Source organism: Bombina bombina, chromosome 3 (genome assembly GCF_027579735.1).
Source record: "Bombina bombina isolate aBomBom1 chromosome 3, aBomBom1.pri, whole genome shotgun sequence".
Classification (NCBI taxonomy): Eukaryota; Metazoa; Chordata; class Amphibia; order Anura; family Bombinatoridae; genus Bombina; species Bombina bombina.
The window spans coordinates 84,895,941-84,923,219 of record NC_069501.1 but is presented as its reverse complement, the minus strand read 5'-3'; the positions used below and the strand labels follow the sequence as shown (position 1 = coordinate 84,923,219).

The window sequence follows — 27,279 nt, the reverse complement described above, 5'->3', positions numbered from 1 at the left end:
TCTGCTTTGCTGAGACCCAACCAAGCCCAAAGGGGAATACGATACCAAATGACGCCTTCAGTAAGCTTTTTCTATGTATCTGAGCTCCTCACACATGCATCTGCATGTCTTGCTTCCCAAAAACAACTGCGCAATAGAGGCGCGAAAATGAGGCTCTGCCTATGATTAGAGAAGGCCCCCAGTGAAAAAGGTGTCCAATACAGTGCCTGCCGGTTATTTAACATAATTCCCAAGAATAAAATAACTCCTCAAAGCTATAAACTATTAAAAATGCTTATATATCAATCGTTTTAGCCCAGAAAAATGTCTACCAGTCTTTAAAGCCCTTGTGAAGCCCTTTATTCTTATTTAATAAAAATGGCTTACCGGATCCCATAGGGAAAATGACAGCTTCCAGCATTACCAAGTCTTGTTAGAAATGTGTCATACCTCAAGCAGCAAAAGTCTGCTCACTGTTTCCCCCAACTGAAGTTAATTCCTCTCAACAGTCCTGTGTGGAAACAGCCATCGATTTTAGTAACGGTTGCTAAAATCATTTTCCTCTTACAAACAGAAATCTTCATCTCTTTTCTGTTTCAGAGTAAATAGTACATACCAGCACTATTTTAAAATAACAAACTCTTGATTGAAGAATAAAAACTACATTTAAACACCAAAAAACTCTAAGCCATCTCCGTGGAGATGTTGCCTGTACAACGGCAAAGAGAATGACTGGGGAAGGCGGAGCCTAGGAGGGATCATGTGACCAGCTTTGCTGGGCTCTTTGCCATTTCCTGTTGGGGAAGAGAATATCCCACAAGTAAGGATGACGCCGTGGACCGGACACACCTATGTTGGAGAAATATATATATATTTCCTATACTTATGTATATCTGTATTTATATGTGTGTGTATATATATATATATATATATATATATATATATATTTATATTTATACATGTGTTCCTATGGATATCTATGTAAAAGCACTGTTGACCGTTTTTTTTTTTTGAACACCTGACAGCTCATATCTTTGAGCCCTTATTACTATTTATTGAATTTTATTTAAAAATATTTTTTAGATAGTGTTATTATGAGTGTAACTGTACTTTTAAATGTATTGTTGATGTATTTTGTGACTTGTTTAACAGTTGACCAGAGATCTGAAGTGGCGGTAATCATTCTAGCCTAAATTGCGATTGAGTTCACACGTTTGCATTTACTTTCAACTTGTAATACAGGTGGAATTTAACTTGTACACAACCGGCCACAAAAACCTGATTTTGCTAGCCCTATGTAGGATTATAGACAATGTACCTAATGGGAAACCTGGGGATAACTAATAGAGGGTGAAAATGTATTCATTGGCTGTTTCGGGTGTGTCGTAGGATCTAACTCTATACCTTTTTGAATATAGGATTTTTTCTACCTTTTCTATCAGCCAATCGGAATTCAAGGGACGCCATCTTGGATGACATCATTTAAAGGAACCTTCATTCTTCAGTTGGACTTCGTTGGAAGAGGATGCTCCGAGTCGGATGTCTTGAAGATGGAGCCGCTCCGCGCCGGATGGATGAAGATAGAAGATGCCGCCTGGAGGACCTCTTCTGGCCAGCTTCGATGAAGACTTCTGCCCGTCTGGAGGACCACTTCGCCGGGCTTCGTTGAGGACTTCGGCCCGGCTGGGTGAAGACTTCTCAAGGTAGGGTGATCTTCAAGGGGTTAGTGTTAGGTTTTATTAAGGGGGGGATTGGGTGGGTTTTAGAGTAGGGTTGGGTGTGTGGGTGGTGGGTTTTAATGTTGGGGGGGGGTATTGTACTTTTTTTTACAGGTAAAAGAGCTGATTACTTTGGGGCAATGCCCCGCACAAGGCCCTTTTAAGGGCTATTTGTAATTTAGTATAGGGTAGGGCTTTTTATTATTTTGGGGGGCTTTTTTATTTTATTAGGGGGATTAGATTAGGTGTAATTAGTTTAAAAAACTTGTAATTATTTTATTATTTTCTGTAATTTAGCGTTTGTTTTTTTTCTGTACTTTAGATAATTTTTTTAAATTGTATTTAATTGTATTTAGTTTAGGTAATTAATTTAATTATAGTGTAGTGTTAGGTGTAATTGTAACTTAGGTTAGGATTTATTTACAGGTAAATTTGTCTTTATTTTAACTAGGTAGCTATTAAATAGTTAATAACTATTTAGGAACTATTCTACCTAGTTAAAATAAATACAAACTTGCCTGTAAAATAAAAATAAGATTTATCATTGCTATTCTCCTATATCTGCGCCTAAAAATGAGCACACGAATAAATGCTCCTTTTTATCATTCAAAATGCTCCTAAAATTGGGCAAGTTTGACTGTAAAATTCTCCTACTCTGTTCCTGTTCTCGGCGCACAGGTGTGCTAACAAAATGGTTAAATTAGATTGTTTTAGTCATATTTCCTATAGTACACCTCATTAATTAGACAAGTTACAAATGCATTTTTTTTTTTTTTTTTTATTTTCTCTTATACCAGACTGAAAGTTTTCCTGCAAATGCGTGCATTAAAGTTCTCCATAACTACTGTGGAGAACAGCTTTAGAAATCCGTTCTATACCCGTTGTAGAAGCAATGTTAGGGGGGGGGGGGGGAACAAGGCGCAAAAATAATATATAATGAAGCATAATAGAAATCTTGCTTTAAGTTTAAGAAGCAAAATTAAAAAAAAAAACAAGGAATTGGGTTTCTTTACTTATTAATGGGACAGTCTAGTCAAAATTAAACTTTCATGGTTCAGATAGGGCATACAATTTTTAACAACTTTCCAATTTACTTTTATCATAAAATTTGCTTTGTTCTCTTGGTATTCTTTGTTGAAAGCTAAACTTAGGTATGCGCATATGCTCATTTCTAAGCCCTTGAAGGTTGCCTCTTATCTTATGATTGTTTTTCACAGCAAGACAGTGCTAGTTCATGTGGGTCATATAGAGAACATTGTGCTCACTCCCGTGGAGTTATTTATGAGTCAGCACCCATTGGCTAAAATGCAAGTCTGTCAAACGAACTGAAATAAGGGGGCAGTCTGCAGAAGCTTAGATACAAGCTAATCACAGAGGTAAAAAGTGTATTAATATAACAGTGTTGGTTATGCAAAACTGGGGAATGGGTAATAAAGGGACTATCTTTTTAAACAATAACAATTCTGGCGTAGACTGGCCCTTTAACCTTTATTGAAAGAAAAACTGAAAAAAAGCAATATGGATTGATTTGAGCTCAAAAACTGTGGAGAAAAAGAAATGAGGGGAAAGCTCTATTGGTAAAACAGTCCTGCTATGCACCCACATTTTAATCACTGTGCTTGGCCAAAGAGGCAGCGATGGTTTGTATCACATACTTATGACTTAATTTTCAACTTTTGTTGATTATACAGTCCTATAATGTTCAATTGCCCTTTAAATATGCTGCAGTTTTCTCCTCACCTTGCTAAATCAGTGCAAGACCTCACATCTAGCCACAGCAGATATAATAAGCATTCTCAGTAGGTGCATCTATCCTCAATTTATAAAAAGTTTGAAGTGCTTTTAATACATTTTTATTACATGCAGATCTTTTGCAAATTGACTATATCAAAACTGTCTTTAACGATCCTTCAGTAGTCATTAGAATGCATGTAACTTGTTAACTGCACAGGATTTAATAGCATATTTTTTTTATTTTCATGAGGAATTTAATAGCTAACATCTGCATAAGAGTATGTAAAGTGCATTCACCTTGCCTTGTATGTATTATCACTTGTAGAACTTTAGCGTATGTTGTCAGATTACACAGCGTGTTCTCACACTCTCCTGCCATATTTTCATTGCTTAGAGGCAGTAAGTAAATACCATTTCTATACACAACAGTTACCTGTGGCATAAATCATTACTGGGTATCATAAAAACACTTCTTGCCTTTTATAGATTATCAACTGACAAAGTCTGTCTATGGAATGTGTACTTATCCCTTTAAACACACTAGACGCCAAATAGGGATTTAAATACATTTGCTTAAATACATTAAAAGAAAAAAATAATCTCTCTATCAAAGAGACCTTATATTGTATATTTCTATATAATAAGAGTATTGTAGGCACAGTTATGCCCCTAGCACATTGCTGGGTGCTCTGATATTGCTAATATGACGTTAATAAGCAGATGTTGTCTGCACCTGTGCAGTGATTGTTCCAGACGTTGCGCTGCCAGACCCACAGCGGAGCGGGAAATTCAGTCGCCCTGAAGGCTGCTTTCTAAATAGGTCCAAGGGCACAGCTGCCCAAGCCCAGGGAGGATCTGTCATGAAAAAGAACACAGTTATTCTCATGTACAAAAAGTACAAAAAAAAAAAAGTAGATTTCATCATTATAAAATGTATTTTAGTGTTCTATAAACAGATAAGGTTGCAAGCACTCATGTAGTGGCTTACATTTCCCATGAGAAGCCAGCACTTCATGTATAAAGCTCTGGCTTTATCAACCTTATTATACTAGATGAAGCCTTAAACATGCCTTATGCATGCACTAGTCACAACTATACTCAAAAAACCTCTCAATCCAACATCCACAACCAACTACCACCCTATTTCCTTACTCCCTCTCGCCTCTAAACATCTTGTTTATATACGTTTATCACATTTCCTCACATTAAACTCCCTCCTTGATCCATTGTAATCTGAATTTTGCCCCCAACACTCCACAGAGACAAGCAACAACAATAGTTATATTGGCATTGAGATATAATCGTTATTTTAGGAAATAAAAGGTAAGTCTACCCTCTGTGCTATCCCTTAAAGTATACGATGAAAAGTGGGCTTTTGATTTAGCTGCAATTAGGTCATTTGTAACCTTAATGATTGCTGTCTCTGAGGAGCGAAAAAATGGGAAGGTGAGAGATTTGGGAAAAGAAAGGGTTAATCAGCACTCTTTCCTAGCAACTTAGTATATTATGCTGCTAACTGCAGCTATAGGTCTGTAATAATTATTAAGTATGCTGGGTGACTCCAGCTATATGTGGATAAGTGAATATGCTGGCTGTATATACAGCAATTACGTAAAAAATAACCTTTATTAGTAAACATTAAAAAGGTATGGGTGAAGTATGTCCACCAACAATTACCCCCTATATACCACCAAACTTGAAAACCCTCAAACAAATAAAACTAGATTGCTGGAAGCTGCTCCCCTGTGTTCCTGGCCGATAGCTGGAATCGTCGGCTTCAGGTGCCAGGAGCAGCTAAGAACAGCACTCTAGATTAAAAAAAGATTGGGTTCAATTATAAACAAAATTGATACTCCGAAAAAGAAGGGTGTTTGCACACAAATACGTTTCGGCTCTTGCGTCTGAGCCTTTCTCAATGTGAAAATTTGGAAATAGATTGACGAGTGCCTCTACCCGCTCCTTTTTAAACCCTGTAGTTATGATGTTCCATCAATCATTGGTGGTTCTCAGTGCACGCCCTCCAACTTTCCAATCCTGGATTTTGTTGATCAATGACGTATATGAATTCACGATGTGTGGTAGTTCTATTGTGTGGCGATTTCATTTAGCCAATCAATACCTTGTTGCATTTGACACAGCATGTACATGTCATCTGTCATGTTGATTGCAATATTATTTCCTTTACGTGGAAATGGCGTGTGCCTGATTGTAGCATAACGAAGGGATAAAAAATATATAAGCGGGTGCGTGAGTGAGAATTATGTGCACACTTTAGGGTTTTTTTAATTATTCATGCCTCACGGGCTAATGACCTTTGCTATATTAAATGTGTATTATGATGGATATATCGCTATTAATATGCTACTATGTCATAAACCACCATAATGAATAAAAACAGCAAAACAATTGTAGATGTACGTGGAATGTGTTGTGGGGTCAGACTTAATGTTTCCATTTTATGACCTTTTATTAATATAACATATTTCCACTTATCGATCTATGACTACATATAGAGACTAAATGTATATATTTAATACTAATTGCTTCATATTGTGTCACATATATTGTTTCACTAAGTGATGAGGAAAAAAGTGAGCTGACTCAGAGTAGATTAATGCTGGATAACACTGTTTATTGGCAGTCCAAAATAGTAACACTTTACTGAGGTACACAGTCAGGATTGCCTGACGCCTTTCGCGCATGCGTGGATACACTTCACTAACTCTGGGTGCACATTTTCTTATTGGGTGAGAAACAAGTTTGTTGTCTGACAGTACACTTCTAGAAGGGATGTTAGGAAATAATATTGCAATCAACATGACAGATAACATGTACATGCTGTGTCAAATGCAACAAGGTATTGATTGGCTAAATGAAATCGCCACACAATAGAACTACCACACATCGTGAGTTCATATACGTCATTGATAAACAAAATCCAGGATTGGAAAGTTGGAGGGCGTGCACTGAGAACCACCAATGATTGGTGGAATATCATAACTAGAGTGGTTTATAACGTAGCGTGTAGAGGCACTCGTCTTGTCAATCTATTTCCAAATTTTCACATTGAGAAAGGCTCAGACGCAAGAGCCAAAACGCATTTGTGTGCAAACACCCTTCTTTTTTGGAGTATCAATTTTGTTTATAATTGAACCCAATCTTTTTTAATCTAGAGTGCTGTTCTTAGCTGCTCCTGGTACCTGAAGCCGACGATTCCAGCTATCGGCCAGGAACACTGGGGAGCAGCTTCCAGCAATCTAGTTTTATTTGTTTGAGGGTTTTCAAGTTTTGTGGTATATAGGGGGTAATTGTTGGTGGACATACTTCACCCATACCTTTTTAATGTTTACTAATAAAGGTTATTTTTTACATAATTGCTGTATATACACACAGCATATTCACTTATCCACATATAGCTGGAGTCACCCAGCATACTTAATAATTATTACAGACCTATAGCTGCAGTTAGCAGCATAGTATACTAAGTTGCTAGGAAAGAGTGCTGATTAACCCTTTATTTTCCCAAATCTCTCACCTTCCCATTTTTTCACTCCACAGAGACAGCAATCATTAAGGTTACAAATGACCTAATTGCAGCTAAATCAAAAGCCCACTTCTCTCTGTTAATCCTCCTTGATCTGTCTGCAGCCCAAACCCTCCAATCCTACGGAACCTGAAACACAGCCCTCTTGTGGTTCTCCTCCTACCTAACTGTACCTTTATTGTAGCCTTCTCCAGTGCACCCTCAGCCCCTTTACCACTTTCTGTTGAGGTACTTGGTCCCCTTCTCTACTCAATTCATACATCATCCTTAGGTTCCTAATTAAACTCCCATGATTTTCAATATCAATTGTATGCTGACGATACCCAAATCTACCTCTTAGCACCAGACTTATACCCTTCCTTGATAGCTTGTGTCACTGTCTTTCTAATATTTCATCCTGGATGTCCTCTCACTAACTTAAAGTGAAAGTCAACCTTAGCATTTTTTAAATGCTAGGATTGACCATTGAAACAAATAAAGGGGACTTTCATTTATGAAGTATAAGATACTTTATGTAGAAAGCTCCTTTATTTGTTTCAAGCGATCGCCGCTCTGAGCTGCTAAGGCAGCCCACGGCAGATCTCGGTTTTGCTTTAGAGGTGACATTTTCACCTCTTAGCCAATAGCCATGCAGTAAATCCGGCTTGGCGTCCTTTGGAGACGGATTTCCTGCATGCTATTTGCTAAAAGATGAAAATGTCACCTATTTGCAAAATAAATTTCTGCCGTGGGCTGCCTGAGCAGCTCAGAACGGCGCTCGCTTGAAACAAATAAAGGAGCTTTCTGCATGAAGTATATTATACTTCATGAATGAAAGTCCCCTTTATTTGTTTCAATGGTCAATCCTAGCGTTTCACAAACGCTAGGGTTGACTTTCACTTTAAGCTAAATCTCTCCAAAACGGAGCTCCTTACTTTCCCCCCTTCTTCCAAAATCTCTATTCCCAAACTTTGTATAACTGCTGATAACATCATTATTCCAGCACTGCATGACCAATGTCTTAAGGCCACACTTGACTCAGATCTTTCTTTCACTGTCCACATCCAGTCTTTTTCCAATTCCTGCCATTTCCACATTAAAAGCATCTCCAAAATTCTCCAACTCTTCACACAAGACACAACTAAGATTTAAATCCACTCTCTCTTATCCTTTCCTGTCTTGGCTATTGCAGCTCCATCCTCCCATGACTTTCAAGCTGCCATCTATATCCTTTACAATCCATAATGAATGCCTCTGCCTTCCTTAAACATTGCTCCTCATCTGCTGCACCTCTCTGCCAATTCATTTAGCGGCTTTCTCCAAACTCCAGAATAAAAAACAAAATCCTGACTCTGACATTCAAGGCCCTCATTAACACTGCTGCCCCCTATATCTCAGACTGCCTCCACTTCACTCTGCTCATGACCTCCTGCTCTCCTCCTCTCTTGTTACCTCCTCACATTCCTGTCTACAGGACTTCTCCATATTGGCCCCTATTTCGTGGAACTCTCTGCCTTGCTCCACAAGACTCTCCACTAGTTTTCAAATTTTCAAGCGCTATTTAAAGACTTTGCTGTTCAAGGAATCAATATAATATATTGAATAGCAAAAAGCCACCAATCAGCAGCTTCTGAGCCTACCTAGGTATACTTTTCAACAAAGGTTATAAAGAGAATGAAACACAATAGATAATATAAATAAATTGAAAAGTTATTTAAAATTGCATGTTCTATGTGAATAATAAAAAGAAAAACAAACTATGTATGGCTATGACGCTAACTAAAAAGACAGTACACTGTGCAAATACCTTGGAGGCCTATATGAAATTATTCCTAAAATGGTACTATACTCCCACGAGGCTGTCGCAGATGTTCCTTACAACGTCTCCTTTATGCTGGAGAGATTGTATGCAAAGAGGCTCAGATATACATGTTTGGTGGGATTGCCCAAAACTGGCACCTCTCTGGAATCAAGTAAAAACCCTTTGTGCTTACCTTGGGCTCTCTATTCCACTCACTCCTGCAATTGCTCTCCTACACATCTTCCCGAGGAATGTCCCAACCCATGTTTCTAAATTGGTCATCTTTGTCCTAGCGGCCACGAAACTGGCGATAGCAAGGGCCTGGAAGCAAGCCCAACCCCCAGATATTACAGCTATTACATCCATAATGCAGATGTACGCCAAAATGGAACAAAGTTTCTATTCTAACATGGATAAGGAAGAGCTATATTGGCAGGTTTGGGAGACCTGGTTTAACTATCAGGGAGACCACAGCTAAATACGTAGTCATAGTAAAGTTTCTGACCACTCCCATTATCATAATTAAACGTTCATACCCAGTTAAAAATGTGATATTTAGCCGATAGCACCTGCTTCCTGAAACTCCCTACCAAAAACTGATCGCCCCCCCTCCCTCTCTCTCCCTCTCTCTCCCCCTTTCCCTCCCTTTTTCCCATAAAGGGCCTCCCCCGCCTGGAGATGCGCACTGAGATTACTAGGGGAAGTGTATGGACAGATATACCTAAGCTGACTTTAAGAAGTCCCTAGAAAGTTGAGTTAATATATAGGACCGAAGTATTACTTGGTCCCTGAGTTTAAAATCTGTTCTTATTATTTAAAAATGAGGTTTTCATAGTTGATATTTTTATTCATATTAATCAAAAATGAGGTCTATGTGGCAAGCATTTTATTTCACACTTGACATACTTGATTTATAAGCTCTGCATTCCCACCAAGAGCTATATGTACTGTATTATTATAACAACATAATGTTTACATATATGTGTACTGATCAGTCACCTGCGCTGTGACACCTGTTGTAATGCTTAATCCTCAATAAAAAATATTTTCAAAAAAAAAAGAAAAAGAAAAAAAAAAATGATGCTTACCTGATAAATGTATTTCTTTCGAGACACGGTGAGTCCACGGAATCATCAATTACTTTTGAGAATATTACTCCTGGCCAGCAGGAGGAGGCAAAGTGCACCACAGCAAAGCTGTTAAGTATCACTTCCCTTCCCACAATCCCCAGTCATTCGACCGAAGGAAAAGGAGAGAAAATAAATAACACAAGGTGTAGAGGTGCCTGAGGTTAAAGTTAAAAATAACTGTTTGAAAATAAGGGTGGGCCGTGGACTCGAAAGAAAGAAATTTATCAGGTAAGCATAAATTTTGTTTTCTTTCTTAAGACACGGTGAGTCCACGGAATTATCAATTACTGTTGGGAATCAATACCCAAGCTAGAGGACACCGATGATTAGGGAGGGACAAGACAGGTAACCTAAACAGAAGCACCATCGCTTGAAGAACCTTTGTCCCAAAAGAAGCCTTAGCCGAGGCAAAAGTGTCAAATTTATAAAAACATGAATAAGTGTGCAAGGAAGACCAAGTCGCAGCCTTGCAAATCTGTTCTACAGAGGCCTCATTCTTGAAGGCCCAAGAGGAAGAAACAGCTGTGAGCTGCGATTCTCTCAAGGGGCTGCTGTCCAGCAGTCTCATAAGGCAAACGAATAATACTTCTCAACCAAAGAGAAAGAGAAGTAGCAGTAGCTTTCTGGCCCCTGCGTTTCCCAGAAAAACACACAAACAATGCTGAAGACTGGCGTCCTTAGTCACCTGTAAACAAAATTTAAGAGCCCGCACAACGTCAAGGAGGAGGATTAGGACAAAGAGAAGGAACAACAATTTCCTGGTTAATATTTCTGTCCGAAACAACATTAGGAAGAAAACCAAACCTCACCTCCTCCTTGCACTGATGGCAAAGAGAATGACTGGGAATTGTGGGAAGGGAAGTGATACTTAACAGCTTTGCTGTGGTGCTCTTTGCCTCCTCTTGCTGGCCAGAAGTGATATTCCCAACAGTAATTGATGATTCCATGAACTCACCGTGTCTAAAGAAAGAAATTGGGTTTTTATGTCGCTTTAGCACTGCCAAGACTGATGATGTCACTCACTGAATGTAAACAGAACTACTCCTAATTTTAGTGTCCTTTTGATATAAAGGTGTTCATCACAGAGCAACATTTCTTCCTATTTTTTTATGGGATTTAAAATGATCTAGGTCTGCTAATATAGGACTCACAATGAATAAAAGCGTTTGTTTCTCTTTTATGAATGAATGGGATAAACTATTAGTCCACAGTGCGTTAAAACTGTGATGTCAAAGGCTCAGCATCTTGAGTAATAAATACTAAAAACAGCTAAATAAATGTGACATTATTCCAATTTACCCACTGTTAAGTATGCTAATGTTATAGATGGTTCTTGCAGTTATTATGCTATTCAGGGTCATTTCCTACTATATATATATATATATATATATATATATATATATATATATATATATATATATATATGTGTGTGTGTGTGTGTGTGTGTATGTTTGTGTAAAAATAGTTTGTGTGCAATGTTTATAAATGTGTTTGTGTGTGTGTGTAAAAATATTTGTGCATACAGTGTATGTATGTATATATGTATAATTAAAAAAAATCTGTATGTATATACTAGACATGGGCAAAAATGCTGTGACATTCAGTTATTTTGTGCAAATCCAGATCGTTCTGCGTTGTACTTTCATACTAATATATCTAGTGCTGAAAATAGCCAAAAGCAGCTGCCTGCAGCCATATTCTGCATTTGTTTAGCAAACAAATGCCTAGTATATACAGACACAAAATGGTTTAGGTTACTTTAATATATATATATATATATACTTACTACTATCAGCTGACTTTCCAGCTTCATAAATGTGCAGAAGAATCTCCCTAGATTTTGCGTTGAGCTCACTAGAAAAAAAAAAGTAAAACTTATTTCTGCAGATTGGAGAAAGCCTGGAACTTAAACCTGGTATCTAATCTCTTAAAAGAAAGCATTAGGAAGCTCATATATGAGTTGTGTAACAGTCAAAACTAAAATGGACATGAGTGTATTTCCATTTTTAAATAGGTTTTACTGCACACAGGACATATGTAAATATGTGTCACCTGTCTGTCTTCCTCTTTTTGTCTCCTTTTCTAACATTTTTTTTTAATTTTGTCCCCTTTGATTGATCATGGAATAAGGACGATAAGACACATTGGAAGTCCAGCTTAGTAATACTAAAATATCAGAATACAAACTGTAAATGTTGTGTTATGTCATAGTTAATCAGTAGTGATATTTCATGTTAGGAAGACACTCTCTATACATTTCTAGGAATCACATGTTCTTCAATAAGGGTACATTCTTAATTTACCTATAAACAAATAACAGTTAGTTCCTTATTATGTCTGTTAAAAAGAATAAAACACGAAAAAGTAAAAAAATAAAAATGCACATTTCTGTGTTCGGCATTTAATTGCACAAACCTGGAATCAATAAATGGCTTGTACAAAGGTTTTCAATTTAGTTGTTATCATGCAATAACATTTTCTCTTTCTTTTCTCCTCTAAGTTACAGATATTAAAATTATTGTAAAGTTGAATCAATTAAAGCCCAGTATCTAAAAATACTCTTAAAAACAGGGACACTTTAATTTATTAAACTTTACAAACACGCTTTTTAAAAAAAAAAAAATACCTTTTTGTTACGGTAAACGGACCGTCGATCCTCCGCCCGATTTTTCTTCTGTATTTTGCAGATCGATGACAAATCCGGCTCCCTCAAATCATTGTGTACCCCATTGACGTCCAGCTTGTGGCGCACGCAACGAATGGAGGAAGCCGGATTCGCCATTGATATGAAAAATACAGTCGGAGATGCGGGCGGAGGATCGGCAGTCTGTTTACCTTAACAAAAAGGTAAGTATTAAAAAAAAAAATTAAATTAATTAAAGTGCCCCTGTTTTTAAGATTATTTTTAGATACTGGGCTTTAATTGATTAAACGTTACAATCACTTTAAATAGATATTAAACTAAAAAGAGAATACCACATAAAAGGCTTCATTGTGCATAGTGAAGAAACTTTACAGTTTTATTATTTATTTTTCCAAATCACCTCTAAATTAAACCTGAAAATTATATGGTGTACGTTCCATGCAATACTACATGCTGCAAAGTGATTGGTTGGTCAGTTAGTGCTTCATTATGCCCGTCCTTATCTGGCCCCAGCCAAGGAAATAAGATAAAGAATACTTGTAAAGGTGTGTACCTTGAGTGAAAACCAAAATAAACTTTATCAAATACATATTTATTTATTTAATCTTGTGGGCTTTCTTTTTTTAGAAAATCTACAATTTTAGAAGCCCTTCTTTGAACACTATAGAATAAAGAAATGCTTTGTCACTAGAAAAGGTAATTATTTTACTCAAATAGCTTCCCTAACGTCCCGGATATTGTGGGGCAATCATCCCATTTTTCAAGGACTATCGCGTGCTGCCTATGATAAACTCAGATTCTGAACCCCGCCCACAACACACCCATAGCCACACCCCTCTCATTGTGGCTCACCAATGCTGGGACAGAAGGAAACAGTCACATAGGTTTAACATGTGTGTTTAGTTGTACATTATTGCTATGCAAAAATAATATTAATTTCTCCAATTGCATTTTTTATTTTACTAATAATTTGTAATCATAAAAATGCTCAGCAAATTCCATTTGTTTGAAATCAATGGAAAATGTTAGCGGGATAGAATAAAACATGATAAAACTGTGCATTTAATCTTGCAAATTAATCAAGCTGCAGGAAGACAAGTATTCAAGTTTTGAATAGAGATGGAGGGATGGGGACTACGCTACGAAAATAGATATAGGGGGGAGGGGAGGGGAGAGGGAGACCATACGCTACAGAAATATAGTGATCACATACAGGGGGGCCCTACACTACAGAAAACAATATTAATTAATAAATAAAGCAAAACAAAAAATATTATGTGAGTGTGGGTGGGGGAGAGAGGTTGGAAGAGTCAGTTGGGTGGGCAATCCCTACATTACAATACTATTACCCATACCAGCTAACTAATTAACCCCTGCACTGCTGGGAATTTCAGAAGTGTGGTGCGCAGCTGCTATTAGCGACCTTCCAATTACCAAAAAGCACTGGTAAAGCCATGCATGTCTGCCATTTCCGAACAAAAAGGATCCCAGAGGTTTTATAACCATTTGTGTTATGATTGCACAAGCAGTTTGTAAATAATTTCAGTGAGAAACCAAAAATTTGTGAAAAAACAGAATTTATGTTTACCTGATAAATTACTTTCTCCAACGGTGTGTCCGGTCCACGGCGTCATCCTTACTTGTGGGATATTCTCTTCCCCAACAGGAAATGGCAAAGAGCCCAGCAAAGCTGGTCACATGATCCCTCCTAGGCTCCGCCTACCCCAGTCATTCGACCGACGTTAAGGAGGAATATTTGCATAGGAGAAACCATATGATACCGTGGTGACTGTAGTTAAAGAAAATAAATTATCAGACCTGATTAAAAAACCAGGGCGGGCCGTGGACCGGACACACCGTTGGAGAAAGTAATTTATCAGGTAAACATAAATTCTGTTTTCTCCAACATAGGTGTGTCCGGCCCACGGCGTCATCCTTACTTGTGGGAACCAATACCAAAGCTTTAGGACACGGATGAAGGGAGGGAGCAAATCAGGTCACCTAAATGGAAGGCACCACGGCTTGCAAAACCTTTCTCCCAAAAATAGCCTCAGAAGAAGCAAACGTATCAAACTTGTAAAATTTGGTAAAAGTGTGCAGTGAAGACCAAGTCGCTGCCCTACATATCTGATCAACAGAAGCCTCGTTCTTGAAGGCCCATGTGGAAGCCACAGCCCTAGTGGAATGAGCTGTGATTCTTTCAGGAGGCTGCCGTCCGGCAGTCTCGTAAGCCAATCTGATGATGCTTTTAATCCAAAAAGAGAGAGAGGTAGAAGTTGCTTTTTGACCTCTCCTTTTACCAGAATAAACAACAAACAAGGAAGATGTTTGTCTAAAATCCTTTGTAGCATCTAAATAGAATTTTAGAGCGCGAACAACATCCAAATTGTGCAACAAACGTTCCTTCTTCGAAACTGGTTTCGGACACAAAGAAGGCACGACTATCTCCTGGTTAATGTTTTTGTTAGAAACAACTTTTGGAAGAAAACCAGGTTTAGTACGTAAAACCACCTTATCTGCATGGAACACCAGATAAGGAGGAGAACACTGCAAAGCAGATAATTCTGAAACTCTGCTAGCAGAAGAAATTGCAACCAAAAACAAAACTTTCCAAGATAATAACTTAATATCAACGGAATGTAAGGGTTCAAACGGAACCCCCTGAAGAACTGAAAGAACTAAGTTGAGACTCCAAGGAGGAGTCAAAGGTTTGTAAACAGGCTTGATTCTAACCAGAGCCTGAACAAAGGCTTGAACATCTGGCACAGCTGCCAGTTTTTTGTGAAGTAACACAGACAAGGCAGAAATCTGTCCCTTCAAGGAACTTGCAGATAATCCTTTCTCCAATCCTTCTTGAAGAAAGGATAGAATCTTAGGAATCTTTACCTTGTCCCAAGGGAATCCTTTAGATTCACACCAACAGATATATCTTTTCCATATTTTGTGGTAAATTTTTCTAGTCACAGGCTTTCTGGCCTGAACAAGAGTATCAATAACAGAATCTGAGAACCCTCGTTTTGATAAGATCAAGCGTTCAATCTCCAAGCAGTCAGCGGGAGTGAGACCAGATTCGGATGTTCGAACGGACCTTGAACAAGAAGGTCTCGTCTCAAAGGTAGCTTCCATTGTGGAGCCGATGACATATTCACCAGATCTGCATACCAAGTCCTGCGTGGCCACGCAGGAGCTATCAAGATCACCGACGCCCTCTCCTGATTGATCCTGGCTACCAGCCTGGGGATGAGAGGAAACGGCGGGAATACATAAGCTAGTTTGAAGGTCCAAGGTGCTACTAGTGCATCTACTAGAGTCGCCTTGGGATCCCTGGATCTGGACCCGTAGCAAGGAACCTTGAAGTTCTGCCGAGAGGCCATCAGATCCATGTCTGGAATGCCCCACAGTTGAGTAATTTGGGTAAAGATTTCCGGATGGAGTTCCCACTCCGCTTCCCAATTTTCCACTCCTGGGATGTGGATTGCAGACAGGTGGCAGGAGTGAGTCTCCGCCCATTGAATGATTTTGGTCACTTCTTCCATCGCCAGGGAACTCCTTGTTCCCCCCTGATGGTTGATGTACGCAACAGTCGTCATGTTGTCTGATTGAAACCGTATGAACTTGGCCTTTGCTAGCTGAGGCCAAGCCTTGAGAGCATTGAATATCGCTCTCAGTTCCAGAATATTTATCGGTAGAAGAGATTCTTCCCGAGACCAAAGACCCTGAGCTTTCAGGGATCCCCAGACCGCGCCCCAGCCCATCAGACTGGCGTCGGTCGTGACAATGACCCACTCTGGCCTGCGGAAGGTCATCCCTTGTGACAGGTTGTCCAGGGACAGCCACCAACGGAGTGAGTCTCTGGTCCTCTGATTTACTTGTATCTTCGGAGACAAGTCTGTATAGTCCCCATTCCACTGACTGAGCATGCACAGTTGTAATGGTCTTAGATGAATGCGCGCAAAAGGAACTATGTCCATTGCCGCTACCATCAAACCTATTACTTCCATGCACTGCGCTATGGAAGGAAGAGGAACGGAATGAAGTGTTTGACAAGAGTTTAGAAGTTTTGTTTTTCTGGCCTCTGTCAGAAAAATCCTCATTTCTAAGGAGTCTATTATTGTTCCCAAGAAGGGAACCCTTGTCGACGGAGATAGAGAACTCTTTTCCACGTTCACTTTCCATCCGTGAGATCTGAGAAAGGCCAGGACTATGTCCGTGTGAGCCTTTGCTTGAGGAAGGGACGACGCTTGAATCAGAATGTCGTCCAAGTAAGGTACTACTGCAATGCCCCTTGGTCTTAGCACCGCTAGAAGGGACCCTAGTACCTTTGTGAAAATCCTTGGAGCAGTGGCTAATCCGAAAGGAAGCGCCACGAACTGGTAATGCTTGTCCAGGAATGCGAACCTTAGGAACCGATGATGTTCCTTGTGGATAGGAATATGTAGATACGCATCCTTTAAATCCACCGTGGTCATGAATTGACCTTCCTGGATGGAAGGAAGAATTGTTCGAATGGTTTCCATTTTGAACGATGGAACCTTGAGAAACTTGTTTAAGATCTTGAGATCTAAGATTGGTCTGAACGTTCCCTCTTTTTTGGGAACTATGAACAGATTGGAGTAGAACCCCATCCCTTGTTCTCCTAATGGAACAGGATGAATCACTCCCATTTTTAACAGGTCTTCTACACAATGTAAGAATGCCTGTCTCTTTATGCGGTCTGAAGACAATTGAGACCTGTGGAACCTCCCCCTTGGGGGAAGCCCCTTGAATTCCAGAAGATAACCTTGGGAGACTATTTCTAGTGCCCAAGGATCCAGAACATCTCTTGCCCAAGCCTGAGCGAAGAGAGAGAGTCTGCCCCCCACCAGATCCGGTCCCGGATCGGGGGCCAACATTTCATGCTGTCTTGGTAGCAGTGGCAGGTTTCTTGGCCTGCTTTCCCTTGTTCCAGCCTTGCATTGGTCTCCAGGCTGGCTTGGCTTGAGAAGTATTACCCTCTTGCTTAGAGGACGTAGCACTTGGGGCTGGTCCGTTTCTACGAAAGGGACGAAAATTAGGTTTATTTTTGGCCTTGAAAGACCTATCCTGCGGAAGGGCGTGGCCCTTACCCCCAGTGATATCAGAGATAATCTCTTTCAAGTCAGGGCCAAACAGCGTTTTCCCCTTGAAAGGAATGTTAAGGAGTTTGTTCTTGGAAGACGCATCCGCTGACCAAGATTTCAACCAAAGCGCTCTACGCGCCACAATAGCAAACCCAGAATTCTTCGCCGCTAACCTAGCCAATTGCAAAGTGGCGTCTAGGGTGAAAGAATTAGCCAATTTGAGAGCACGGATTCTGTCCATAATCTCCTCATAAGGAGGAGAATCACTATCGATCGCCTTTACTAGCTCATCGAACCAGAAACACGCGGCTGTAGTGACAGGGACAATGCATGAAATTGGTTGTAGAAGGTAACCTTGCTGAACAAACATCTTTTTAAGCAAACCTTCTAATTTTTTATCCATAGGATCTTTGAAAGCACAACTATCTTCTATGGGTATAGTGGTGCGTTTGTTTAAAGTAGAAACCGCTCCCTCGACCTTGGGGACAGTCTGCCATAAGTCCTTTCTAGGGTCGACCATAGGAAACAATTTTTTAAATATGGGGGGAGGGACGAAAGGTATACCGGGCCTTTCCCATTCTTTATTTACAATGTCCGCCACCCGCTTGGGTATAGGAAAAGCTTCTGGGAGCCCCGGGACCTCTAGGAACTTGTCCATTTTACATAGTTTCTCTGGGATGATCAAATTCTCACAATCATCCAGAGTGGATAATACCTCCTTAAGCAGAGCGCGGAGATGTTCCAACTTAAATTTAAATGTAATCACATCGGGTTCAGCTTGTTGAGAAATTTTCCCTGAATCTGAAATTTCTCCCTCAGACAAAACCTCCCTGGCCCCCTCAGACTGGTGTAGGGGCATTTCAGAACCATTATCATCAGCGTCCTCATGCTCTTCAGTATCTAAAACAGAGCAGTCGCGCTTACGCTGATAAGTGGGCATTTTGGCTAAAATGTTTTTGATAGAATTATCCATTACAGCCGTTAATTGTTGCATAGTAAGGAGTATTGGCGCGCTAGATGTACTAGGGGCCTCCTGAGTGGGCAAGACTCGTGTAGACGAAGGAGGGAATGATGCAGTACCATGCTTACTCCCCTCACTTGAGGAATCATCTTGGGCATCATTTTCAGTGTCACATAAATCACATTTATTTAAATGATAAGGAACCTTGGCTTCCCCACATTCAGAACACAGTCTATCTGGTAGTTCAGACATGTTAAACAGGCATAAACTTGATAACAAAGTACAAAAAACGTTTTAAAATAAAACCGTTACTGTCACTTTAAATTTTAAACTGAACACACTTTATTACTGCAATTGCGAAAAAGTATGAAGGAATTGTTCAAAATTCACCAAAATTTCACCACAGTGTCTTAAAGCCTTAAAAGTATTGCACACCAAATTTGGAAGCTTTAACCCTTAAAATAACGGAACCGGAGCCGTTTTTAACTTTAACCCCTTTACAGTCCCTGGTATCTGCTTTGCTGAGACCCAACCAAGCCCAAAGGGGAATACGATACCAAATGACGCCTTCAGAAAGTCTTTTCTATGTATCAGAGCTCCTCACACATGCGACTGCATGTCATGCTTCTCAAAAACAAGTGCGCAATACCGGCGCGAAAATGAGGCTCTGCCTATGATTAGGGAAAGCCCCTAGAGAATAAGGTGTCTAAAACAGTGCCTGCCGATATTATTTAACAAAAATACCCAGATTAAATGATTCCTCAAGGCTAAATATGTGTAATATATGAATCGATTTAGCCCAGAAAATGTCTAGAGTCTTAATAAGCCCTTGTGAAGCCCTTATTTACTGTCTGAATAAAAATGGCTTACCGGATCCCATAGGGAAAATGACAGCTTCCAGCATTACATCGTCTTGTTAGAATGTGTCATACCTCAAGCAGCAAAAGACTGCTCACTGTTCCCCCAACTGAAGTTAATTCCTCTCAACAGTCCTGTGTGGAACAGCCATGGATTTTAGTAACGGTTGCTAAAATCATTTTCCTCATACAAACAGAAATCTTCATCTCTTTTCTGTTTCAGAGTAAATAGTACATACCAGCACTATTTTAAAATAACAAACTCTTGATTGAATAATAAAAACTACAGTTAAACACTAAAAAACTCTAAGCCATCTCCGTGGAGATGTTGCCTGTACAACGGCAAAGAGAATGACTGGGGTAGGCGGAGCCTAGGAGGGATCATGTGACCAGCTTTGCTGGGCTCTTTGCCATTTCCTGTTGGGGAAGAGAATATCCCACAAGTAAGGATGACGCCGTGGACCGGACACACCTATGTTGGAGAAAGTTAACTTTTTTTAATCGCATTTGGCAGCAAAACGGTGGCATGAAATATACCAAAATGGGCCTAGATCAATACTTTGGGTAGTCTACTTAAAAGAAATATATAGTTCTGATAGATAACTCAAAAACAAAAGGCTATTTTTCTGTTTAAATGGAGTGACAGCAAAAATGCTAAAAATTCTCTGGTATTTCGGGCAAGTTTTTCTCTGAAATTCCCGGTAGAGAAAAGGTTAAATTGTTGGTCACAGCCTGCACCCCAAAGTGTCAGAAGCTGCGCTTGCAGCTTGATAAATTCTCCCTATTAAACTGCAAGAAACAGACTAAAAGGAGTGAAGAAGCTGAAAAAGGAATAAAGAGAACATGCTTATAAAAGTTTGAAATTGAGTTTATCCCAGCCCTTTTCCAAAGGCTTCAGTTTTTAAGGTAATGTCACTGTCCCTTTAAACCTCTCACTGCTATGAAGCTCAATAGCGTTTAGATTTTTCAGTTCAGTTGTCAAGGGAATCAACACCTGCTTGTGATTGGCTGTTGATGTCTCACCTCAGATCAGATTTACATTCCTCCCTTGTTCTCCTCTAGATCCCCCTTATAGCTATTATTCTCATGCTGCCTTGCCCTGCATTATTAACACATCTGCTCTAATCCTTTTGTTCCAAAGTCTTCAGTTTCCATTCCTAATATAGCACTCTGGTTTTACACTAGAAAGCTCCACCGCTACCAGAGATTAATAAAACACAACTTGCAGTTTGTTATTTATTTGGGAACCAGCTTTTGTTTTTACTAAGCAGATGACTAGGGTTGCTACCAGTCCGGGAACAACCCACACAGTTCGGGTTTCCATTTGAGTGTCCGGGTTTGAAGCTGAGTCAGTTTGGTGGGAAACAGCCACACCCAAAAAAGGTGACGTGCATTTGCAACATACTGCACGTCGGTTCTTTCTCTCTGTGTGTGTGTCTTTGTGTAGGAGTGCGTCTTAGTGTGTGTCTTTGTATGTGAGAGAGTGTGCATTTGTGTGTTAGTCAGTGTCTTTCTGTGTGTGTGAGTCTGTGTGTGAAAGAGTGAGTTTATTTGTGTGTGTGTAAGAGAGATAATGTGTGTCTCTTAGTGTGTGAGAGAGAGTGTGTGTGTGTATGTCTTTGTGTAGGAGTGCGTCTTAGTGTGTGTCTTTGTATGTGAGAGAGTGTGTGTTTGTGTGTTAGTCAGTGTCTTTCTGTGTGTGTGAGTCTGTGTGTGATAGAGTGAGTTTATTTGTGTGTGTGTGAGAGAATGTGTTTCTGTTAGTGTGTGAGAGAGTGTCTGTGTGTGTGAGAGCATTAATGTATTTGTGTGCGTAAGTTTCTGTGAGAGAGAAATAGTGTGTGAGAGTGTGTGTGTGTGTGTGTAAGTGTCTGTGAGAGAAATAGTGTGTGTGAGTGTGAGAGCATTAGTGTATTTGTGTGCGTAAGTGTCTGTGAGAGAAATAGTGTGTGAGTGTGTGAGAGCATTAGTGTATTTGTGTGCGTAAGTGTTTGTGTGTCTATGAGAGAGAAATAGTGTGTGTGAGAGTGTGTGTGCGAGAGAGAGTGTGTAAGATAGAGAGCGTGAATATTTATGTGAGAGTTTGTATTTATGCGCTATTATACATAGTGCGATGTGCATAGTGCAAAAGTGTTTGTTATTGGCCTGAACTAAAGGTTTGCAACCCTACAGTTGACTCTCAAATGGTCTCTATGACAAATATTTCCTTTCTGTTTTTGGAGTCTGTAGTCACTTTAGTAGGCCAGTGTACACAATAAGATGACATTTGTAGACAATTAAACACTTGATTGAAATACAGACACACGAATATGATCAATAACACTTTCTGATATTTACTTTATATGGGTACAGAAGTGCTACACTAAATGTGAAGGAAATTACACACCTGTTGCTTTTGTGTAAAAGTTGTGTTTGACCCACATTACCTAGAGAAACCAAAAAGCAAACCTGTAAATAATGCAAATATATATATAAAAAAGCTGGTTTAGATAATCTGCAGCACTTTAAAGAAAGCTTATCTTGGGTGTGTGGGAAAAAACATAATTTTGTGTACAAATCCAACAGGTGTATAAATGTCCCTTTAATAAATCATTTCTTGTTCCCTTAAAGTGAATGTAAATTTTGATGCTAAAGTGCCCGGTTTTTAAAAATTTGATTAAAAACAGGGGCACTTTAATTCATCAAAATTTACATTTCACTCCTGTTGAGAAAATATACTTACCTATTAATCTTCACAGCAGCTCCAGCTTCCTCCGGTCGTCGCAAGCCATTTCTGATGTCAGAAATGATGGATAGGTCATCCTCCAATCACGGCTCCCCCCCCCCCCGGGGGAATCAGTGTCTGATTCAACGCCGTTATTGGAGGAAGCCGCATTCCTCATTTTAGACCCAGGAAGAGGCTTTGCAACGGGTGGAGGAAGCTGGAGCTGCTGTGAAGATTAAAAGGTAAGTTTTTTTTTTCACAACAGGAGTGAAATGTACATTTTGATGAATTAAAGTGCCCCTTTAAAAACCGGGCACTTTAGCATCAAAATGTAGATTCACTTTAATGTGGCGTATAGCAGATTTTCATTTAAAGGGACGTTAAACAGTAAATACATAGTGATGATTTCAAATCAATGATTAGTCTTAGAATAATATGTAGATGTGTTTTTCCCCCAATATAGTAGTTGTTTAAATATTGAAAATATAAGTGCAAAGGTTTAGTTTCTATAAATTACTTTATTTTCTCTATAGTAATGGGTGCTGCCATGTTTGATATAGTTTTTTATGTATCTCTGTGCAAGCAAAGCTATGTATAATCCTTTTACTTTTATCCCATGTTATACACATCCTGGTTTGGACAGTCTATTTTATTGTCTTGTTATAGCTGTCCTTAATTGTCTTCAGCAAGGGAAACAGATAAGGGGCAACTTAAGTTCAAACAAGGCGACACCCGTGACTTTACAAAAACTCAGTGGAATTTAGAAAACCAACACTTTTCAGGGTAAATTACAGGAAAATGGAACAAAATAAATAACGAATGTATACTGTGAAGTGTTTTAACTACACATATGTTAACATTTTATATTACAATCTCATACTGTTTAACATCCCTTTAAGACACGTATGCCTTGTTTTACATGCTTCAGAAAAAGCTGTGACACACACGTTTAGTAATGACGTTCCACCCGCCAGAAGGAAAATTGATTACAATTGTATGCTCTATCTGAATCATGAAAGAATAACTTTGGGTTTCATGTCCCTTTAACCATTTTTCATGCAAAAATACTTTATCTAATTTAACTGTTCTTTCTTATACATTACAGAAACATCTGAATGGGACATGAAATACATTTTTTTTTCTCATATGATTCAGACAGACCATATATTTTTAAACAGCTTTCCATTTTATTTATATTTTTCTTCATTTTCTTAGTATCCTTTGTTGAAGGAGCAGCAATGCACTACTGGGAGCTAACTGAACACATTTGTAAGCCAATAACAAGAGGCATATATGTGCAACCATCAATCAGCAGTTAGCTCCTATCTCCTGAGCCTACCTAGGTATGATTTTCAACAAACAATACCAAGAGAACTAAGCAAATTAGATAATAGAAGTAAATGCTGTCTAAAATAGCATGCTCTATCTGAATTTTAAATAAAAAAATTGGGGGTTTCATGTCCCTTGAAGTACTATCTCCCTTTAAAGGGATAGAAAGTTCAAAATTGAAATGTGCATGGGTGCATTTCAATTTTAAATAGAAACAGATTTTTTTTCTATATACTTCCATTAGCAAACAAATGCTTTTAGTAAAAATGATACACACATATGTTGTGCGGGCTTGTGCACCAGCATTCAAACACCACACATTCTCAGAGATTCAGCAGTGGCTTGTACGACACAAATGAAGTCTTCACATATGCAATACACACCACGGCCAACTCTCTTTAATTAAAAATAAATACAATGCGGCCAGCTGGAGGGTGAGCTTCATTTAAAGGGACATAAATGATTCAGTAGTGCATTACCAGTCCAAAGCTGACTTTGTTTTGTTCAGGCAATAGGGCAATAATAAGCTGTTCTAACCGATGAGATCATTTTATTATCTCCCCTTTATATCCTTAATATTTATGTAAAAAACATGCGTTCTTTAAATGTAGCTCTTGTAAAAACTTAGAAGTGATACATAACACCCAGGTCTCTTTAAAACATTTCAAGGGATGGCTGCTCCAAAAGTCACTTTGCTGGCTCATAAATTTTGTTGTCCCTGCCCCCCCGAGCTGACTGAAGAATAAAATGAAAATTAAATAATTTAATGATCAAGTTATTACGATTTTATGCTCTAGCGCTAAAAGCGGAACTAATGTAATGTGACTCAGCATTCTACACCGATTAATTAGAGCGACGCATACAAACACTGCCTTGCTGGATGCGAGATGAGAATGAGAACGGCAGCAACAAGTATTGAAGTAAAGAGAGGAGCTACTAATGTATTTTTGCAATAGGCGAAGGTAAGAAAAACGGTTTCATCTCGTAAAGTGATTTCTTGCACGTAACCGTGTTACTGTTGTTCCTAATCCTCACTCCGATAAGAAAAAGGAAATTTATGCTTACCTGATAAATTGATTTCTTCTACGATACGACGAGTCCACGGATTTCATCCTTACTTGTGGGATATTATCCTCCTGCTAACAAGAAGTGGCAAAGAGCACCACAGCAGAGCTGTATATATAGCTCCTCCCTTCCCCTACACCCTCAGTCATTTGACCGAAGGTTTAAGGAAGAGAAAGGAAAAGCTAAAAGGAGCAGAGGTGACTGAAGTTGTAAATAATAAAAAACAATAATCTGTCTTAAATTGACAGGGAGGGCCGTGGACTCGTATCGTAGAAGAAATCAATTTATCAGGTAAGCATAAATTTCCTTTTCTTCTACAAGATACGACGAGTCCACGGATTTCATCCTTACTTGTGGGATATAATACCAAAGCAACAGGACACGGATGAAAGGGAGGGACAAGACAGCACCACTGCTTGAAGAACTTTCCTCCCAAAAACAGCCTCAGAAGAAGCAAAAGTATCAAATTTGTAAAATTTGGAAAAAGTATGAAGGGACGACCAAGTCGCAGCCTTACAAATCTGTTCAACAGATGCATTGTTTTTAAAGGCCCATGTGGAAGTCACAGCCCTAGTAGAATGAGCCGTAATTCTTTCAGGAGGCTGCTGTCCAGCAGTCTCATATGCCAGGCGGATGATACTTCTCAGCCAAAAAGAAAGAAAGGTAGCCATAGCTTTCTGACCCCTACGTTGTCCAGAATAAACAATGAATAATGAAGATGATTGACGGAAATCCTTAGTTGCCTGTAAGTAAAACTTTAAGGCACGGACCACGTCCAAATTATGCAACATACGCTCCTTCTTAGAAGAAGGGTTAGGACATAAGGAATGAACAACAATTTCCTGATTAATATTCATATTTGAAACAACCTTAGGAAGAAATCCAGGTTTGGTACGTAACACCACCTTATCAGAATGAAAAATGAGATAAGGTGAATCACACTGTAATGCTGAAAGCTCAGAAATTCTTCGAGCAGAAGAAATAGCAACCAAAAACAAAACTTTCCAAGATAACAATTTAATATCTATGGAATGCAGGGGTTCAAACGGAACCCTTGAAGAACATGAAGAACTAAATTCAAACTCCAGCGAGGAGTAATAGGTCTAAATACAGACTTAATTCTAGATAGAGCCTGACAAAAGACTGAACATCTGGCACATCTGTCAATCGTTTGCGATGCAAAATAGACAAAGCAGAAATTTGTCCCTTTAAGGAACTTGCTGATAACTCTTTCTCCAATCCTTCTTGGAGAAAAAGACAGAATCCTAGGAATCTTAACCTTACTCCATGAGTAACCCTTGGATTCACACCAATAAAGATATTTACGCCATATCTTATGATAGATTTTTCTAGTGACAGGCTTTCTAGCCTGTATCAAAGTATTGATGACCGAATCAGAGAATCCTCGCGTCGATAAAATCAAGCGTTCAATCTCCACGCAGTCAGCTGCAGAGAATTTAGATTTGGATGTTGGAAAGGACCCTGAATGAGAAGGTCCTGTCTCAAAAGAAGTTTCCACGGTGGCAGAGAAGACATGTCTACTAGATCCGCATACCAAGTCCTGCTTGGCCACGCAGGCGCTATCAGGATTACTGAAGCTCTCTCCTGTTTGATTCGAGCAATCACACGTGGAAGGAGAGGAAATGGTGGAAACACATAAGCTAGGCTGAACGACCAAGGCACTGCCAGGGCATCTATCAGTTCGGCCTGAGGATCCCTCGACCTGGATCCGTATCTTGGAAGTTTGGAATTCTGTCGAGATGCCATCAGATCCAATTCAGGTCTGCCCCATCGGAGAATTAGTGAGGCAAACACCTCCGGGTGGAGTTCCCACTCCCCCGGATGAAAGGTCTGTCGACTTAGAAAATCGGCTTCCCAGTTCTCTACTCCTGGTATGTAAATTGCCGACAGATAACAAGAGTGAGCCTCCGCCCATCGAATTATCTTGGATACTTCTACCATCGCTAAGGAACTCCTTGTTCCCCCCTGATGACTGATATATGCCACAGTCGTAAAGTTGTCCGACTGGAATCTGATGAATTTGTTCAAAGCCAACTGAGGCCATGCCTGAAGCGCATTGAATATCGCTCTCAGTTCCAGAATATTGATTGGAAGTAGAGACTCTATCTGAGTCCAAACACCCTGAGCTGGCTTCCGTTGTCACTATCACCCACGAGGGTCTGCGGAAACAAGTCCCCTGGGACAGATGATCCGGCGATAACCACCAAAGAAGAGAGTCTCTGGTCTCCTGGTCTAGATTTATCTGAGGAAATAAATCCGCATAATCCCCATTACACTGACCGAGCATGCACAGTTGCAGTGGTCTGAGATGAAAGCGAGCAAACGGAATGATATCCATTGCCGCTACCATTAATCCAATTACCTCCATACACTGAGCCACTGATGGCCGAGGAATGGACTGAAGTGCTCGGCAAGTATTTAGAATCTTTGATTTCCTGACCTCGGTCAGGAATATTTTCATGTCTACCGAGTCTATCAGAGTTCCCAAGAAAGGAACCCTTGTCTGTGGAACTAGTGAACTTTTCTCTATGTTCAACTTCGAACCGTGAGTTCTCAGGAAAGAAAACACTGTGTCCGTGTGAGATTTTGTCAGTTGATAAATTGACGCCTGGATTAGAATATCGTCCAGATAAGGCGCCACTGGTATGCCTCGCGGTCTGAGAACCGCCAGAAGCGACCCTTAAACCTTTGCGAAGATTCTGGGTGCTGTGGCC

At 39.5% G+C, this 27,279-nt stretch overlaps 1 protein-coding gene across 3 annotated transcripts in view; it reads right to left on the bottom strand.

Annotated features, from left to right (window-relative positions):
* C2CD2 (C2 calcium dependent domain containing 2) overlaps window positions 1-27,279 on the bottom strand; it is a 376,932-nt gene that overhangs the window by 163,869 nt on the left and 185,784 nt on the right. For all 3 annotated transcript variants that reach the window (XM_053705898.1, XM_053705900.1, XM_053705901.1), the window contains exons 9-10: window positions 11,672-11,739; window positions 4,165-4,286 (exon numbers count right to left, since the gene is read on the bottom strand). In XM_053705898.1, coding sequence (XP_053561873.1) covers window positions 4,165-4,286; window positions 11,672-11,739 — 190 coding nt within the window. The remainder of the gene's footprint in view (window positions 1-4,164; window positions 4,287-11,671; window positions 11,740-27,279) is intronic.